Source organism: Paroedura picta, chromosome 9 (genome assembly GCF_049243985.1).
Source record: "Paroedura picta isolate Pp20150507F chromosome 9, Ppicta_v3.0, whole genome shotgun sequence".
Lineage (NCBI taxonomy): Eukaryota > Metazoa > Chordata > Lepidosauria > Squamata > Gekkonidae > Paroedura > Paroedura picta.
In genome coordinates this window covers 47,830,022-47,847,808 of record NC_135377.1, presented here as the reverse complement: position 1 = coordinate 47,847,808, position 17,787 = coordinate 47,830,022, and the positions used below count along the sequence as shown (strand labels likewise).

At 38.6% G+C, this 17,787-nt stretch overlaps 1 protein-coding gene across 37 annotated transcripts in view; it reads left to right on the top strand.

The window, feature by feature from the left end:
- Positions 1 to 8,232, top strand: part of EPB41L3 (erythrocyte membrane protein band 4.1 like 3) — a 163,166-nt gene extending 154,934 nt beyond the window's left edge. For 36 of the 37 annotated variants that reach the window (XM_077352701.1, XM_077352716.1, XM_077352717.1 and 33 more), the window contains 4 exons: positions 4,221 to 4,319; positions 5,157 to 5,237; positions 5,493 to 5,609; positions 7,249 to 8,232. In XM_077352701.1, coding sequence (XP_077208816.1) covers positions 4,221 to 4,319; positions 5,157 to 5,237; positions 5,493 to 5,603 — 291 coding nt within the window. In that variant the 3' untranslated portion in view covers positions 5,604 to 5,609; positions 7,249 to 8,232. The remainder of the gene's footprint in view (positions 1 to 4,220; positions 4,320 to 5,156; positions 5,238 to 5,492; positions 5,610 to 7,248) is intronic. The other variant, XM_077352709.1, reaches the window with a different exon arrangement.
- Positions 8,233 to 17,787: the final 9,555 nt, after the last annotated feature.

Genomic DNA, 17,787 nt, shown 5'->3' with positions numbered 1-17,787 from the left:
GACTGGCAAATACTCCGGACTGGCAAATACTCCGGAAGATAGAGACAGAGTTCAACGAGATCTGAACACAATGGGAAAATGGGCAAATGAGAACAAGATGCAATTTAATAAAGATAAGTGTAAAGTTCTGCATCTTGGTCAGAAAAATGAAAAGCATGCCTACTGGATGGGGGATTCGCTTCTAGGTAACACTGTGTGTGAACGAGACCTTGGGGTACTTGTGGATTGTAAACTAAACATGAGGAGGCAGTGTGATGCAGCGGTAAAAAAGGCAAATGCCATTTTGGGCTGTATCAACAGAGGCATCACATCAAAATCACAAGATGTCATAGTCCCATTGTATACGGCACTGGTCAGACCACACTTGGAGTACTGTGTGCAGTTCTGGAGGCCTCACTTCAAGAAGGACGTAGATAAAATTGAAAGGGTACAGAGGAGAGCGACGAGGATGATCTGGGGCCAACGGACCAAGCCCTATGAAGATAGGTTGAGGGACTTGGGAATGTTCAGCCTGGAGAAAAGGAGGTTGAGAGGGGACATGATAGCCCTCTTTAAGTATTTGAAAGGTTGTCACTTGGAGGAGGGCAGGATGCTGTTTCTGTTGGCTGCAGAGGAGAGGACACGCAGTAATGGGTTTAAACTTCAAGTACAACGATATAGGCTAGATATCAGGAAAAAAGTTTTTCACAGTCAGAGTAGTTCAGCAGTGGAATAGGCTGCCTAAGGAGGTGGTGAGCTCCACCTCACTGGCAGTCTTCAAGCAAAGGTTGGATACACACTTTTCTTGGATGCTTTAGGATGCTTAGGGCTAATCCTGCGTTGAGCAGGGGGTTGGACTAGATGACCTGTATGGCCCCTTCCAACTCTATGATTCTATGATTAAGAGTGCCTCTTCCCAGACATTATCCAGATGGATTATCTCTATTTGTTAGCCAAGATACCATGCACGCTAAATATTCATGCCCATTCTTCCTGAGTTATAGCTGCTTCTGCAGCTTTCCTCAATGGAGATTTGTAGTGGATATGCTACATGGCAGTCAGCAGACTTGTTTGCATGCCACTATGTGTTACATCTGCAAACAAGGTTAGAAGCTCAACTGACAAGGCAGTACTGCATTCATTATTCAGCTGGGAGCATACCCCACCACTTGATAAAATAACTTGCTCAAATCCCCATGTGGACTGCACAGATGGTAAATGCTGAAAACAAAATTGCTCTTACCTGGCCTGCCTAAGGGACTGCTTCACTGCCTCTATCTCCCAAAGAGAGCTGACCTCTGTGAATATTAAGTGTCTGGTAGTCCCTGGACAACAGGATGTACATCTGGCCTCAACCAGGGCCAGGGTATTTTCAGTCCTGGCCACTACTTGGTGGAATGAGCTCCCTAAGGAGATCCAGGCCCAGTCGGAACTGGCTTAGTTCCACAGGGCCTGCAAGACAGAGCTCTTTCACCAAACTGTTGGTTCGGGCCAGTAATCCAATAACATCAAACAGCCCCCTATCCCCTCAAAAAACCTCAGAGAACACCTAAATGGACTACACCAGTAAGATATTGTACTGTTTACATTGTGATATTTTAAAGGTTTTTAATGTTTTTATTAATGTTGAATTAATAGGCTATTTCTGTTATCGTTATATACCACCTTGTGCCAGTGTGGGACGGCAGTATATAAATTAAATACATGAATAATAAATGCAACTTTGTTATTCACAACATCCAAAAAATCAAGTGGAAAATTTAAAGCATCAACATGGAAATAATTAACTGAACAGGACAAAATTAAGAAAAAAATTGGAACAATACACTGAAAATCTACAGATGAGAAAGGGTGATAGATTCAAAGAATCTTTTGAAGAAAAACGTTTTAGAAAGTGAAGTGAAAGTGGCACTCAAAGGTGAGAACTACACCAGGAGTAGAAAGGATATCAGATCTCCTTCAAGCCACAGAAATGGAGTCCATCAACATCTTAACAATATGCCAGCAAATACAGAAAACACAAGACTGGAAATGCTAAGTCTACATTCCAATTCTTAAAAGATGTCAAACATTGCAGCAGCTGTTAAACCATCACATTAATTTGTCATTCAAGTAGTGATGCTTTAAATCTTATAACAAAGACTTAGCATATATGTAATATACCTGATGTTCAACCTTGATTCAGAAGACAAAGACAACTAAGGATCATGGTGCAAATTTACATCAGCAACTGGAGCATACAAGAGAATTTCAGAAGAATATCAGGTTGTTTTTTCATAGATTACTGCAAAGCTTTTGACTGTGTGAATAATGAAAAGTTATGTTTGGTTTTAAAAGAAACAGATGTACCATAACATCTGATGGTTTTGGTGTGCAACCTGTACTCCAGACAAGAGGCTACCATTAGGAAAGAATTATTTCCAGTTGGCAAAGGTGTCAGACAAGGATGCATTTTATCTCCCTATATGTTCAATCTAATGCAGAACATATAAAGAAAACTGGATTAGATTTAGATGAAAGTGAAACGAAAACTGGTGGAAGGGACATTTCAGGCATGCAGATGATTACTGACAGAAAATAGTGAAGACTTTAAACAACTAGTGATGAAAATTAAAGTAGGTTAGGATTGTAGCTGAAAATGAAGTAATAACTCCTCAGGAATTATACAACTTTAAGGCTGACAATGAAGAAAGAACTAGGTTTTCTACTCTTTGGCGCTGTCATCAACCTAAAGGCAGACTGCAGCCAAGAAATCAGAAGGCAGCTGAGACTGGGAATGGCAGCCATGAAGAAGCTAGAAAAGATCCACAGGTATAAGGTTGTGTTGCTGGTGACCAAGACCAAGATTCCCCATTACTATGGGAATTCAGGACCTTGAGGGAATTCTTTGGGAATTCAGGACCTTGAGGGTCAAAAAACTGCAATTTGAATTAGGCATGGCCACCAAATTGGAAACCAGTATAACTAATTTATTCTTGGTTGTATATGTTCATTTCTGTAAACATTCTGGTCAATTCATTTTGCTCCAGTTGCATTTTCTCAATTGTCTTCAGAGAAACTGTACCTAGAACACATTACAGTTGGCTGATCTAGCTGTTTTGAACACATGTATGATAGTGGCAAAGACAGACTGGTAAACCAGGCTATAAGTAATAAGACAATATTTTATTTATATACCACCCTTTTCTGACTGGTGAAAGGTCCTCCTATCCACCTGTGCAAAAGAGTGCTCCCAGACTACATACCTGATCTTTCAGACAGTAGTCCAAACCCATCAACAACATCTTATACCAACTGCCATATTAGATTTACTACCCTCAACAGCACTTCCATTTTGTTTGAATTAATCTTTAGTTTGTTCATTCTCATCTAAAATCTTGACTGCTTCCAGACACTAGTTTAATATTTTCATTATCTCCCTGAAATGGAAAGGAAAAAGAGAGTTCAGTGGCATCAGCATGTTAATGACCTTTAAAATATTTGGATGATATCTCTCAGTGGCTTTACATAGATGTTAAATACCACGGGGGACAATATGGAACTTTGTGGGACCCCAGGGGTCAGAGTGTTCTTTAGCAATGGTCCCCAACCTTTTTATCACTGGGGACCAGTCAACACTTGACAATTTTACTGAGGAGGAGGGGGGTAGTCATCTGCCGAGCTACGTCACTGCCGCCACCTGAGACTCTGCTCCACTTGCTCTCCCACCGGCACCCCTGACTTCCTGCCGCCCACTGGGGGGCGCTGCCAGCTGCAGCTGTGCAGTGCCACACTGAGGGGGAGCCCCAGCCATGGCGGCCACTGGAGAACACCACCAGAGGTTAGCCAGCAGCATAGTGGCAGGGCAGCTCCCGAGGCAGTAGCCAGGGAGCAGGACGACGAGGAGCCACAGCCCAGTACCAACGGATCCATGGACCAGTCCCAGTCTCTGGACCGGGGGTTGAGGACCACTGTTCTTTAGCACATCCTGCCACTGTAAGAAGGATGTTGTTGTTAGTTGTAAAGTCGTATCGGACCCATTGCGACCCCGTGGACAATGATCCTCCAGGCCTTCCCGTCCTCTACCATTACCCAGAATCAATTTAAGCTCGCAGTAAGAAGGATAAGAACTAACAATAACTGTTTCCAAGCCACATCTAAGATAGGCTGTCGAGGATACCATGGCTGATAATATCAAAAGACACTGAACTATAGATTAGTATAATCAAAATCTTTAATATATCATTATTTGTTTCCCTTAGGCAGATACTTGTGCTGATTCAGAGCCTGGAGTTCTGATGAGTGCACAGACCATTACATCTGAAACTACCAGTACTACAACTACTACACACATCACCAAAGTAAGTTCTTGAGAAGGCTCTTGCTAAAATGGGTTTGACTTTTATGAAATAGATTAAAAAGTGGGCAACCAGATAAAATGGTAGAAATTCTTTTGTTGTTGCTACTATTGTATGTACTAGCTGTGGAGACCTTGATTTGGACTGAAGCTGGGAGGGGAGTAGGTTTCTGTCTACCACTTTTCTGGCCTCAGATGGCCCCATAGTGCCAATATTTGCCAAGTTGTCTGGGCAAATAATTTTTTCCTGTACAAGACAAAATTCAGCTCCAAATGAACTTGGAAAAAAGATAATTCAGGAAATACCTCAAGCTTTCTTTGTATCACAATCCCAGTCCAATTCAAGGCCTCTTACAAGTGCTATTTACGAAAAATTAAACTTAAATTGGATATTCAAGCTTGAATCTTGTCTCATCATCCTGAACCAAAAAAACTTAGGCCTGTTTCCCACAGAGTTTCTTTTAATCAAGTAAATTAATTACTGAACAACTAAACTGTTAATTACTAACTCTGAAAATAGGAACGCAGGGGTCCAGAAATATAGCTCTAATAACACCTAGATACATAATTCTGATGATCAAGGAAAGTCTTCAGTACACCCCCCCCCCACAAGAGTAAGACATTTGTTAAACAAAGCCACCCTGGAAGACAGTGTGTGTCTTATCAAGAGTGGTAGCTGGTCATGGGCTATGCACATCCTCACAATACATCCAACTCACCTCCCAACATATACCCCTATAAACACTTGGCAGTAGTTGCAAAAGCTATACATGTATTCTGCTGGACACTGGGACCAAAAGTTAACTGCCACTGTTTGTTAGTGTTTGTTTCTTTACTTTAGACAGTGAAAGGAGGCATATCAGAGACAAGAATTGAAAAACGAATAGTCATCACAGGAGATGCAGACATTGACCATGATCAGGTATAGTATATATAAGCTATAAGTTATCCCCAAATTAGTCTGCTACATTCTAACTATAAATCTAAGGATATTGTTAGTACTGGCATGCCTTTAAAATTGATTAGTCTTTAGATCAAAGATGATACTCCTGTTCTGAATCACTTTTCCTCATTTGCAAACTGTGTAATTTATCATGAATCTCTCTTCACCTTGCTACTGATCATGCATGTTCCACCTCCTTCTTGTTTTTGCCCTTCTGTGGTTTCCTTGGGCTAGGCGCTGGCTCAGGCAATTAAAGAGGCCAAAGAGCAGCACCCTGACATGTCAGTGACCAAAGTAGTGGTACATAAAGAGACAGAAATCACACCAGAAGATGGGGAGGATTGACCACAGGTAAGAGGCTGAGATTTTTCCCAGACACGCACTGAGCTGGCATGTGACAAAGGCATTTTTTCTTTCGGAATTCATCTCTAACCCTCTCTATTTATTCTCTCTGGCATTTGTACTACTCTACATGGAAACAGTAATTCTGAAATTTACTTTATGCCCATGCGGCCACAGGTTTTCCCCCCCCCCCGACCTGGAACAGTGCCAGTTAGAAAAATAGAATAAACCCATTTGCTTGTGTCTGCTTGCTTACAGTTATGCGTTTTCCATAGTCCAGTGTGCTCCTAAATAATTTCTGAAGACAGTGTACACATATGGCTTGGGGGGAAGCAAAGAAATGTTTTAAACTGTAAATATGTATTTGGTTATGGCTTCAGCCTGTCATATTATGGACAGAAATATCAGAATTGTAGGCTTTTACTGCCACATTCAGATATGATTGAACCACATTTAAATGTTGTTATAGCTAACTTTGGAGTAAGCACGGATCTACATCTCTTCGTCTCCTTGTTTTTACATGGCTACTACTGTGCATTGTTTCTTGTGGGGAGACAATACAGATTTCCTTGTCTGCTATACTTCAACAAAGGCATGCTGACAGCCTGTAGCTGAACAGGCATCTTGACAGTATTGCAATTATTATATGCATGTGCTAGATTACATTGTGCATACTAACATGCTATGCAAGTACCCTTAATACTAGCATCTTCTGTAGGTGGCTTTGAATGTTGTATGCAAAAAGGTATTTTTTCCTGCTTTGTGTGAACTGACAGCAACAGTTTCAAGCAGTGTGTAGTCCCTAATGTTGATATAAATCATACATTCCCATATGGAAGGTTGGGACTCACCAATGGATTTGGGGGGCCTTCTTAATAGATTTACAGGTAACTACTTTAAGGGGTAGATAAAATAAAGGATGAAGAAAATTTCTCGGGTGGATATTCATGATAGATCAGGAAACGAAAACATTTCATTGGTGGGTCTCCTTTGCAAAGTATTTGGAAACAGTATAAAAATTTGATGTATTTCAGGCACCATATCACTTCTTACAATTGTTTGAATAAATAATTAACACAAGCAGCTATATTATATTGAGTCTGTATGATCCAGTAGAATCTACTCTGATGTACAGTGGATCTCTGGTTTCATGGGAAAAAAATCTTTCCAGATCATGTAGAAGATTGAACCTGGTATGCTCTGCCTGCAAAGCATGTGCCACATCATTGAGCTTTAAACCCCCCTTCCAAAACTGATTACTCCTTTTTGCTGCAGTTTCAAAAGTTGACTAGATACATTGTTTATTGAACTATACTTCATTCTGCCCAAAAAGTTACTGCAATTTTTCCTACATAAAAGACAGATTTTTCCCTGTTTCACCAGGCTCAAAAACATGAAATGAGTCCCACTGTAGTTTTATGGAATTTTTGCATATTGCTTTATAAGAACTGAATGCATGAATTGAATGCCTGATACAGTTTTCCTGGAAGTCATGCATATTTCATACTGATCTTGGAATTAGCCCTGCTATAAAGAGTTAATTCTACTAGACTCAGATAGTTATAATACTGCTTGTAGCACAGTCATTTCCTACTATAATTTCTTATCAATTATTTCATTGAATTTAACTGCATTCTCTCTACTGCAGGAATAATGTAGCTTTCATATGAATTCAGTATTTACGCCATTGGGAGTAACAGAACCTACATGGAGTCTTGGTTCTACCCAGCAGGCTTACATCTCTCCAGAGAAAATGTCAATGTGGAAGAAGTTATCTTGATTGCTACTAAAGACACTGGCAGAAATATTGTCCCATTTACAGCAATCTGAATCAGCATTAGTAACCCAATATTGCATGAAGCAACAAACAAATTACAAAAAAAAGCAGCATTTTAATTTTCCAAGACTAAGTTTCCATCTATGCCTGCACGTTCATCACCAATATAAAAGAACGATCTCATGTTACACACAAAACAGTTCATGCCTTCACAGATTATTGGAAGTATAAGCAGATAATTTTCCTAGGTGGCAAAACTTTTGTTTAGGGTAAATAAATATTACCCTAAAACGCTAAAAGCTGTATAGGTACTGTGTATAATGTTTTATCACCTTAGATGTGCCAATAACTCACTTTATTCAGTAAACACTTTGAATCATATACTTGTGTCATCTGGTTTTATTATTGTCTAATAAACAATGATCAATCTCTAACATTGTTTAAATCGTTACAAGATGTGCTTTGTTTACCTGATTTTAAACCTTTAATAGGTATTAATAATTTTAGATTATTCAAAGTTTAAAGTTAGAAATCTTCCACCACAAATCCTTATCCAATAAATTATGTTGTGATTATTTTAAGTGTATGCATTCCTTAGCATTATTACTCTAAAATCTTGATTTTTTAAAAAATCCCTTTCGTTCTCAGAGAAAATGTTTCTTTTCAGAGCGTGGTTGCATTTTCCTATTTAGGAGAGAGTTAAGCCTTAAACTGTACAGAACACCTACTGAAAAATTCGTTGATATTTGGTTTTCACATCCCTTTAAGGGATATTGTCTTCATTACACTGTCAGTCACATCACAACACATGGTGAATGTATGTTTCTGCATAGTGAAATAAAAGTGGTAAATGCATCCAAATTTGTATTGGTCTATGTCTAAGAACATGTTTTCTGTACTCAAAACTTCAAATACCATTTGTATGATATAATAGACATTTTAATGTGCATATGTTCTTCCACCATCCCACACTGTATTTACAAGTACACATAGAAAATAGAAGCCTGAAAAACAATAGTGTAAACAAACCCCTTCTCTAGTGTACAGTTGTGTACATAGGACAGATGACATCCAACTTCTGTATTATATAGCTGTGTAACATGCTTCACATAAATTAAATGAAAGAATATAATCAGCTATTTTTTAAGCATTGGCTTGTGAAAAATTCCTTTTGTATTTTCCATTCTAACTCATGATAAAATTACCTATTACAACAAGTACTCTGGACACAATCAAATCAAAGTTAAGCACTTCTGTTTGTTTCAATAGGATTGAAATGGATGGGATTTTTTAAATGCTTAATTTGGGTTGGTTGTGCCCTTACTATTTTTGGCTAGCTGCTCATTAGCCCTTTGAACACTATTCTTTAATCAAAGAGAAAAGATAATAAAGTGTATTTTGTAGAGCTATCAGATATATGTACGGCAACTTTTGCTGGTTGTGATGTACACTGGTAAAAGTTAAATGTAAACAAATGTTTCCTCAAGTGACTTGAATGGCAGGGGCTTCTGTGAAGTTAGATCAGTTCTTTTACAGTAGATTACATGGAATAAATATTTTTAGAGAAGGAAAATAAAGAAACTATATGAAAATAAGAGCCCTGATCCAATAGTTCTTGTATGTACAGAAGTACATGACCTGTTCAGGTGTTCTGTGACTTCTACAGTATTGTATAATTACCAACAGACTTGTGACCTTGTTGGGATTGTATAATTAGAATGTATATGGCCATATAAACTTGAGAAATGGCCATACTAATTCTTAAATTCAAGATTGCCATGAGTTTACACCAGGTGGAACTTCTGGTTTAGCAAAGTGGCATCTTCCCAAAATCATGAGCCAGCTGGTGGCACAGTACATTCCTACAGGCAGTTACATAGGACATCCGATCATCTGATCAAGCCTAAGAAGTATCTACCTTGTTAATGGGCCTCCTGGAAAACTGGATCAAGATGAATGTTTATTTTTATTTATCTCTACTAAAAATGTTCTCTAGGTAATTCTTATGTTACAGAAATATAGGCATACATGAACTTGCACGTCTGGAATGTTCATGCAATAAGTTTATACACTTAACCAGATCACCAAAAAGATACTAATTACCCCTTCCCAGATGCCACATTTTGATTAACCCTTTATTCTAGTCACAGCTGTAAGCTGATGCATCTTCAACTCTTGGATATGTTTACAATACTACAACACTTGTATTCTTACCTGACTCACAGGAGCATCCTTGCTGTTGACCTAAGAATCAACCTTCACCCAGTCATTTTTAATTTTTCTTGAAGATCCTGTTTGCATAGCTTGTTCTTCAGTCTAACCATAATCTTTTTACTTAATAAAAGCAAATATTGATCATTTTGTGTGACGTTTCAAATTTTCTTTTTAATCCCATCCTTTGACTATAGCATCCAGTTGTTATTGCTTCCTCCCATTCCTGTGAAAACCAAAAGCGTCTTTTTTTTTTCTTGAGGCAGCTATTGAGGGGATGAATATGCCATGCTTCTCAGAAGACTACATTAAGTTCTTATTAAGGCATCAAGTGTAAAAAAAAACTTCAGATTCTGAAACTACATTACTATTCCTTTTAGGTAGTATTTACATTGTTGGCAAAAATAATAACTAATAGTTACATTGTGAAAACTTTCTGCAGGCAGCTTATTTGTTTTTTGTTTGTTTTTTTAATTCGGCAATTTGTAGAGCTGAGTTACTATTAAAATGTGGGAAACATTTTGAAATGGCTGAAAAGGTGGGGTTCTCAAAACTAGTTTAAATGGTAGTGGCAAGCAGGTACTTAGACAATAAACAGTTCTTGGTTCATACAATAAGATTATATCTGTAATAGACACTTGAAAATCAGCATTATCATTGTTCTGAGCACAGTACCAGAAACTATTTTAACGGGATAGATTGATTTTTATGTCCAAGGTTGCTGCCATGTTACATTTTAGCATGACATTAAAATAAGAATGCTATCAAAAGCTACTGATTGTTCATAACATTTGTCTATTTAGAATGGGTGCTCACTGCTAGAATAACAAGTGCACAGTGGTGGCTCAATGTTAGTGAACTTTGTTGAGAATACTTCTTGGGAAATAAATGTTGCTTTTTAATAATTGTTTTTGGGTTGACTGCCTAATTCTGTGCCAGATGAAATAAAAAGCTCTTGCCTGTTTCTAACAGTTGCTTTGTCTCAATCTTTTGGTTTTTCATCCTCTTCCATGCTAACATAATAAGATCTACTTTAAACCATATATTGGGATAATTTTTCTTTATAATTTAATACCTGTTATACATAACTAGAAAATGGTAGAATTATACTATGGGATAGCAAAGAAATACAACAGCCCTTAAAATTAAGCAGTATATAATCTGTCCATATAAACAGAGTAGATTATTTTAAAGTTAATAAGATTAAAAAGCCTAGATTGAAGGATGTGTTCTAACCTAAAACCAAAAACTGGACACTAGGTGAGCATGAAAAGGGAAGACAAAGCTCTAGCACACTCATAAACACAAAGCCATCTTTAGGTGAGGCTCACCCTTACTTCTGAAAATAAGCATGGAGAACCGGGCTATGAGAGGAAGATTTACACTGGCAAGCTGGATAGTTTGGGAGAAGCTAAACCTTCAGATAGCTAGGTTTCAAGCCATTTAGGGTTCAAAAGGAAAGAACCACCACTTTGAATTGTGCCCAGAAAAAGGCCAGTAGCAGACTTTTTATTGTTGACGCTTCCCCATAGCAACATGGAAGTGTATTTTTTAAAAAACTGGGACTCGGGGGGGGGGGGGAGAAGGAAGTTTGAGTCCTAAAAAGAACCACTGCGAAGGGATTGGTGGCTTGCATCAATCGATAATCCGTGGAACGGAGGGGGAGGGAGATGTTTGGGTTGTCCATGCTTCCTGCTTTGCCGCCACCTCATTGATGAGGCAGCGGGATAACACCGGAGGAGTCTCCTGTCAGGAAGTTTGCAAGTGTGTGGTTTCCTATTGCGTGTTTGCAAGCAGGAGGCGGTACGCATTTTACACCTGTGTGCAGAATTAGTCTAAGAACTACACTAAATATATCAAAAATTCTACTCGGTTAATTAAATGCCAAACAGCAATGGATCAATGAGAGCCAGTGGAATGTTAATGATCAGTCAGTTAGAAAACAGCAGTTGAGAGAGCAGATAAGGTAAAGAAACTCTGTCTGGCTGAGTGAAACTGGAGAACAGCTGCTTGGAGCTGGTTGAAGTCAATTTGTAACAAAGGATTCCAATTGTGTTCAAAAATTCAATTGTAAATTAAACATTGCAACTTCTGACTTTCCTTAGTGTTACGTTAACACCATAAATAAAAGCTAACATTTATTTAGCCCTATGGGCTGTATATCACACAGAAAGGAACATGCATGGACACACTAGTGAAGATCTCAGTCTATATACATTTTAAGATATGAATGATGGCAGCATATGAATGGAACTGTATCAGTTTGAACTGAAATATCAAGCAGAATGTTTAAAAATGAAGACATTTTTCTTCTATTAAAAACCAGTAAAAATAAATGTACAAACTATTATCTCAGAACAGGAGGATAAAAAATGCACTGAGAAAATAATTGGTTTTCCAAAGACTAGAGTTGGACTGAACCAATCAACTGACCAGTCAAATTTTGACAACTGTAATTAAATATTTAATGAACCTACAAATACCACTGTAGGTGGAAGGTTACCATTTTATTTCATTTTTCTGTCATTTATTGGCAAGTGCACAAGTAAGGACTGATTTCCCACTAGCCTTTCAGCAATCATCACACAATTACCCAGATATCTGTTGGAGGACCAGCTCTGCTAAAAATAAAGAGTCCAATACATTCTTGTCTTGCTGACAACTTCATTTCCCATTAAGTGAAAGGGTCAACCAGGGGGTCTGCTGTTTTAGATTTGATTCTCACCAATAGGGAAGAACTGGTTGATGAGGTAAAAGTTGTGGGTGCACTTTATAGTAATGACCATGTTATTTTGGACTTTATGATCTTGGGGAAGAGAAATGCTGTACATAGTTACACATACAGGCTGGACTTCAGGAGAGCAAATTTTAACAAACCAAGTTATATTGGGTAGAATCCCGTGGTCAGAAAAACTTGAGATGGAAACCCAAGAAGTCTCTCAAAAGTGGAATAATTGCAAACAATTCCTTTAAGAAGGAAAACTGAGAGGAACCTAAGGAAACCAGGGTGGCTCCATAAACAGCTTTAAAAATAATTGAGTAATTAAAAAGACTCATTTAGGAAATGGAAGGAGGACCTTCTAACCAAGGAGGAATATAAACAAATAACCATAGAGGGTTAGGAAAGCTAAGCTCAGTATGAGCTTAGGCTAGCAAGAAGTGCTAAAAAAAAAATTCTTTAGTTATATTCAAAGTAAGAAAAATAATAGGGACATGGTAAAGTTAGGACAAGAAAGTGACATTGGAACAGTTGATGAAGAGATGGCTGAACAGCTCAATTCCTACTTCCAAATCCTCTGGATCAGATGAATTTCATCCAAAGGTACTAAAAAAACCTTACAGATATATTTTCTGAGCCTCTGTCCATTACTTTTGACCATTCTTAGAGAACAGGTGAAGTACCAGAAGATTTGAGGTGGACAAATGTTGTCTCCATCTACAAGGAGGAAAAGGAGGATTGACGTCTATAGCTGGCAAAATTTTAGAACAAATCTTCAGTCAGTCCTTGAGCAGCTAGAGCAGATGGCTGTAATTACTAAGAGTCAGCATGACTTTCTCAAAAACAAGTCATGTCAGACTAACCTTATCACATTATTTGAAAAAGTTACTACCTTGCTAGATTAGGAGAATGCTGTGAACATAGTTTACCTTGATTCTGATAAGGTTCCACATTATATTCTTATTGACAAGTTGGTAAAATGCAGTATAGATCCTATTACTGTTAGGTAGAATCAGAATACCTTTATTGGCATAAAATTGCCAAGCGTAAAACAAAAATTTCAAACAGTTCCAGATGTAGATTCCGTCGTAAAAAGATTTTCATTTAAAATTGTCAGCAAAAACTTAGCTACTTTTACAATAATTGCTGATTCCCTCATATTTAGTATCATTTTAATCCAATGTTTCTCATCAACACAGCTGAATTTCCATTTCTTCAGATAGTTAGCTAAAGGGCGATGATATACATCAAACTGAGGACACACCAAATGTACTGTTAGGTAGATCGAGAACTGGTTGACAGATCACACTCAAAGGGTGCTTGTAAATGGTTCGTCATCTTCTTGGAGAGGATTGATAAGTGGAGTGACTCGGATCTGTCCTGAACCCTGTGTTCAACATTTATAAATGATTTGGATAAATGAATAGAGAGGGTACTCATTAAATTTGCAGATGACACTAGACAAACACAATAAAAGACAGAAAATCCTGAGGCTGTTTCTAAAACCTCCAGGGGGTGTTTCTGTCCTTCTGTGACCCCTTTTCCTTGAAGGGCTGAGAACAGGTGGAGAAAGGAGGCAGCTGTCCTCCATCCCCTGACAAGCTGTCTTCTGGCTCCACAGCTATTCATATGTGGTGCAGTAACAGCAGCACCTTTTTTCCTTTGCTCCTCCACTCCCGAGGCCGGAACATCTTTCCCCTTAGAGCAGCATGCACAAGAAAGCCGAGTTGCCTCCCAATCCATATGCTGGCCTTCCTCTATCCCCACTCTGGCCCCATCCCTTCATTGGCAAACCACTGCTCAACTCACCCACTCTTGCCAACACCCCTCATGATTTCCATGTAAAAAACCATGAAGTCAATTGGTACAGTAATGGCAGTTAGCTGATCACCTCCCCCAACCCCATGTAGGAACTTCACTAGTTTTCACTGAGCTGCAGTCAGAGGAGGTGAGAGGGGGGAAAACACCATGCCTCCTCTTTTTCCTTCACTGTCATTACTCCATACTATTTTACTTCAGTCTCACAGCTCCATCCTCTAGCAATTTCCCTTGTATTTATTGACAACCACATTTCACTTGCTCCCCAGAAGCCTCTCGACTTCCTTCCCTCTCACTTGTTTGCAGGACAGATAAGAGAATAATATTCTGGCCCACACGCCATGTTTAACACCCCTGCTATATAGGATTACATCCATGCTGCACTCAATCCCTTCTACAAACTCTCCTCAGACCCTGCCTCCATTGCTGAAGTGTATAACTCAGAATGCCTGGATGTTGTCAAGCTCTATATCAACTAAGTGTGTACAGGTGGGATGTCTCTCTTTATCTTAACCTGGGAGCTGCACTCTGACACTTCATCTCTCTCTCATAGCTTTCCATGGAGACATTTCTCCATTGCAATTTCCCAACCTGGGCCTTTTCTGCACACATACTTTACTCTGGATTCAACCTGATATAACTTAATTCAATTTAAGTTTTTGTTAAACTGTGCACAGTTTCCATTCCTCTGATTTTTCCTGTGGAGTAACTCTACATTACAGTGAGCTCAATCCAATGTGAATTGGTGGTGGACAGTACCATCCTTTTTTGCACAAAGCTCCATATTGGTTGATTTCATGGAGGCTATTTCCAAACCAATATGATCAACAAACAAGCAACATCACACACCGTGGACTCAACAAGGACAAAGGTTTTTTTCATCTCACTATGCATGCTAACCTTATGTAATTTGTGTATCCACGTTCCTCACAATTTATTTTAATTGGGATTATGTGACTGTTATTACAAAACTCAATACTATGACATACCCAGGACAATAGAGACAAAGGCTTTTTATCTCACTATTCAGGCTAACCTTGTTCAACTTGTGTATCCATATTCTTCACTATGTATTTTATTTGTGATAATACTCCCTGGCCTTGGGAAGTGACCAGCAATTCCCTGGGAGGAATGTCTCACAGTTGTATGGAGCAAGCAACATATGGGGAGGCGATAGCCTTTGATCTCTAATAGCAGCATTTAGGTTTCTCTTTGTAAAGTACACTGAATTCTAGGGGATTGATTGACTGTTTTGACAAAGGATTATCATTGGCTATATTTCGTTGTGACACAGAAGTAACAGAATTGATTTTTGCTATATATTCCCTGTCATGTAAGAAGATCATAGTCTGACGAAGGGTGCTCGCACTCGAAAGCTCACACCTTGAATAAATCTTTGTTGGTCTTAAAGGTGCTACTGGACTCTGATTTTATTGTTTCTCTCTGCAAGGCTCTGGGTACACCCTCTTTCTCCAGTGTCTTGTTAAGCATCATAGATTACGGTGGCGGGGGGGGGGGGAGGGATACCGCTTGAAAGACAGGGAGGGAGATGAAGCAAGAGAAATCCACCCTACAAGTTTTCCCTGCAAAAAAAAATTAACCCTCTAGAAGTCTGGATCTTCCAGCAAAGGTCATTTTAAAAGCATTACACTGACACAGCATCAGTACACAATAGCATGGAATGGGCTAAAACTATGGTGTGAATCAAGCCTCAGCACTGAATGTTAGAACTAGTAACTCCTAGGATGAAAAGGTACTCTAAAATTCACTCTGGCCAACGAGACCTATATGTTATTTAAAATAATTATGGTCAGGCATCAAGGATCACTACAGAAAAGAATTTGCCCAGACCCAAGCACTGCTACCAGATACTTGACAAAGGCTTCTGTAGCATTCTCCCATGTGACTTGAGGGAACACAGCACAACTTTTAGCCTTATCAGCAGTTAAAATAGTTATGCAGTTAAAATAATATGAAAAAACTAGGGCCAGCCCTACATAGTTCCCCCTCTAAAAATCACTTTTCCAAAAAAGTAAGACAGATATCTCTCCTGTATTCCACTGTTGTGACAAATGATTATTTTCTTATCAGCAACATCAAATTGTTGTAAACCTTGTCAGTGTAGGAGTGATTATTTAAAGCCTCAAAGGTTAAGTCTTATTTTTTAACATGTAGATTATACCTCTAAAATAGATGAAAAGTTAGAAACATAAAGCAAGCATACATTACATATATTTAAACATTTTCAAAGTGTCACCGTTAGCTGATCTCTACTTTTCAGTACTATAATTTTGGTATTGGGTATATCAATATGCTAATAACACTCAACTATATAACCTGTCAATTAGGCCTCAACAGGTCATTCTCTTTGCTTACAGTCAGTAGTTGGATGAAGTGAATGAGGGGGAACAATTTGAAACTTAATCCAGAACAGATAAAATGATTTTGGTTAGGAGTCAATGTTTTGTAAAGGACTAATCTGCCAGTTTTGGGATTAAATTGTCCTTACTGAAATATTTTAAGAGTTTGGAAATCTTCAACTGGGACCAGAGGAGTTGAGGTCCTTGGGGGATGGAGTAGCGGACAAATGGTTGCCTACATCAAATTCTATTATCTCTATTATTGTGTCGGGTTAAATTTTTTATGTTATATATATTTTAATGTAAACCGGCATGAGCCACCTGGGCCAAGAGTGGCAGCATACAAGTCAAATAATAAATAAACAAACAAACAAGTAATGAAAAAGGCTGGAGTTGCTAGATGTGTGTCCTCTTTGATTTACAAGAAATTTTTTAATTATCCCTTCAGGGCACTGCTGATCTAGTTATGCCAATCTGCTGATGCCTATGCAAAATCCTGTGAGGCTGCACCTGAATACAACTTGAAGACTTCTAATAGTGTATAAATGCTGCAGCTCGTCTTTTTACTTGGGTCACTATGATCCTATGGCAATTTTGAAACAAGTACACTAGTACACTTTGATAGCAGGCTTACTTTAAACTGCTGGTCCTTACCTGTAAAATTATTTGTATTTTGAGACCAATGTTGAGACCACTTCTACATTGGTGACCAATTAATCTCCTCTTCTGGCTGTACTCTATTCCTATGGCATGTTATAGTGGTGTTCCGGTCAACACCTTGTCAGTTCTCTGAAATGGACTTCCTTTCTACTAGTTGTCAAAATACAGGCCTTTTCTGTGCATACTGATTAAAATGATTTTGGTTAAAACACATTTTGATCATTTCCTGGACACTTTGCATGTTGTGGTATTTGTACATCTGTCAAAGTTTGCTATCATCGTTCTTAGGTAAAAAAAAAAAGGATGAAACAAAATAATAAATAATGTTCAAACTGCAAACTGTGTTGACCTCTTCTGTAGAGTCAAGATGAAAATCTTCTAGGTGGGCTGTATTTTGCAGATTTGTTCTCTAGACTCAGAAATCCTCCTTATGTCCTCATTGTCGCCCCCCTCTCCCCAATCCTTCCTAGCTGCCCATTCAGTTTCAGGCACTCCCTTCTCCCGACTCAAATATAAAGGTTCTTGCCCCAACCGTTTAAGCCCTTGAAGCGGCGCAAGTCACTATTGCGTGTGCGCGCCAGAGAGTAAAGATAGACCCGTTCTGAAATAAGGTTGCTCCCGAATGGAAAGCACAGTCGGGAT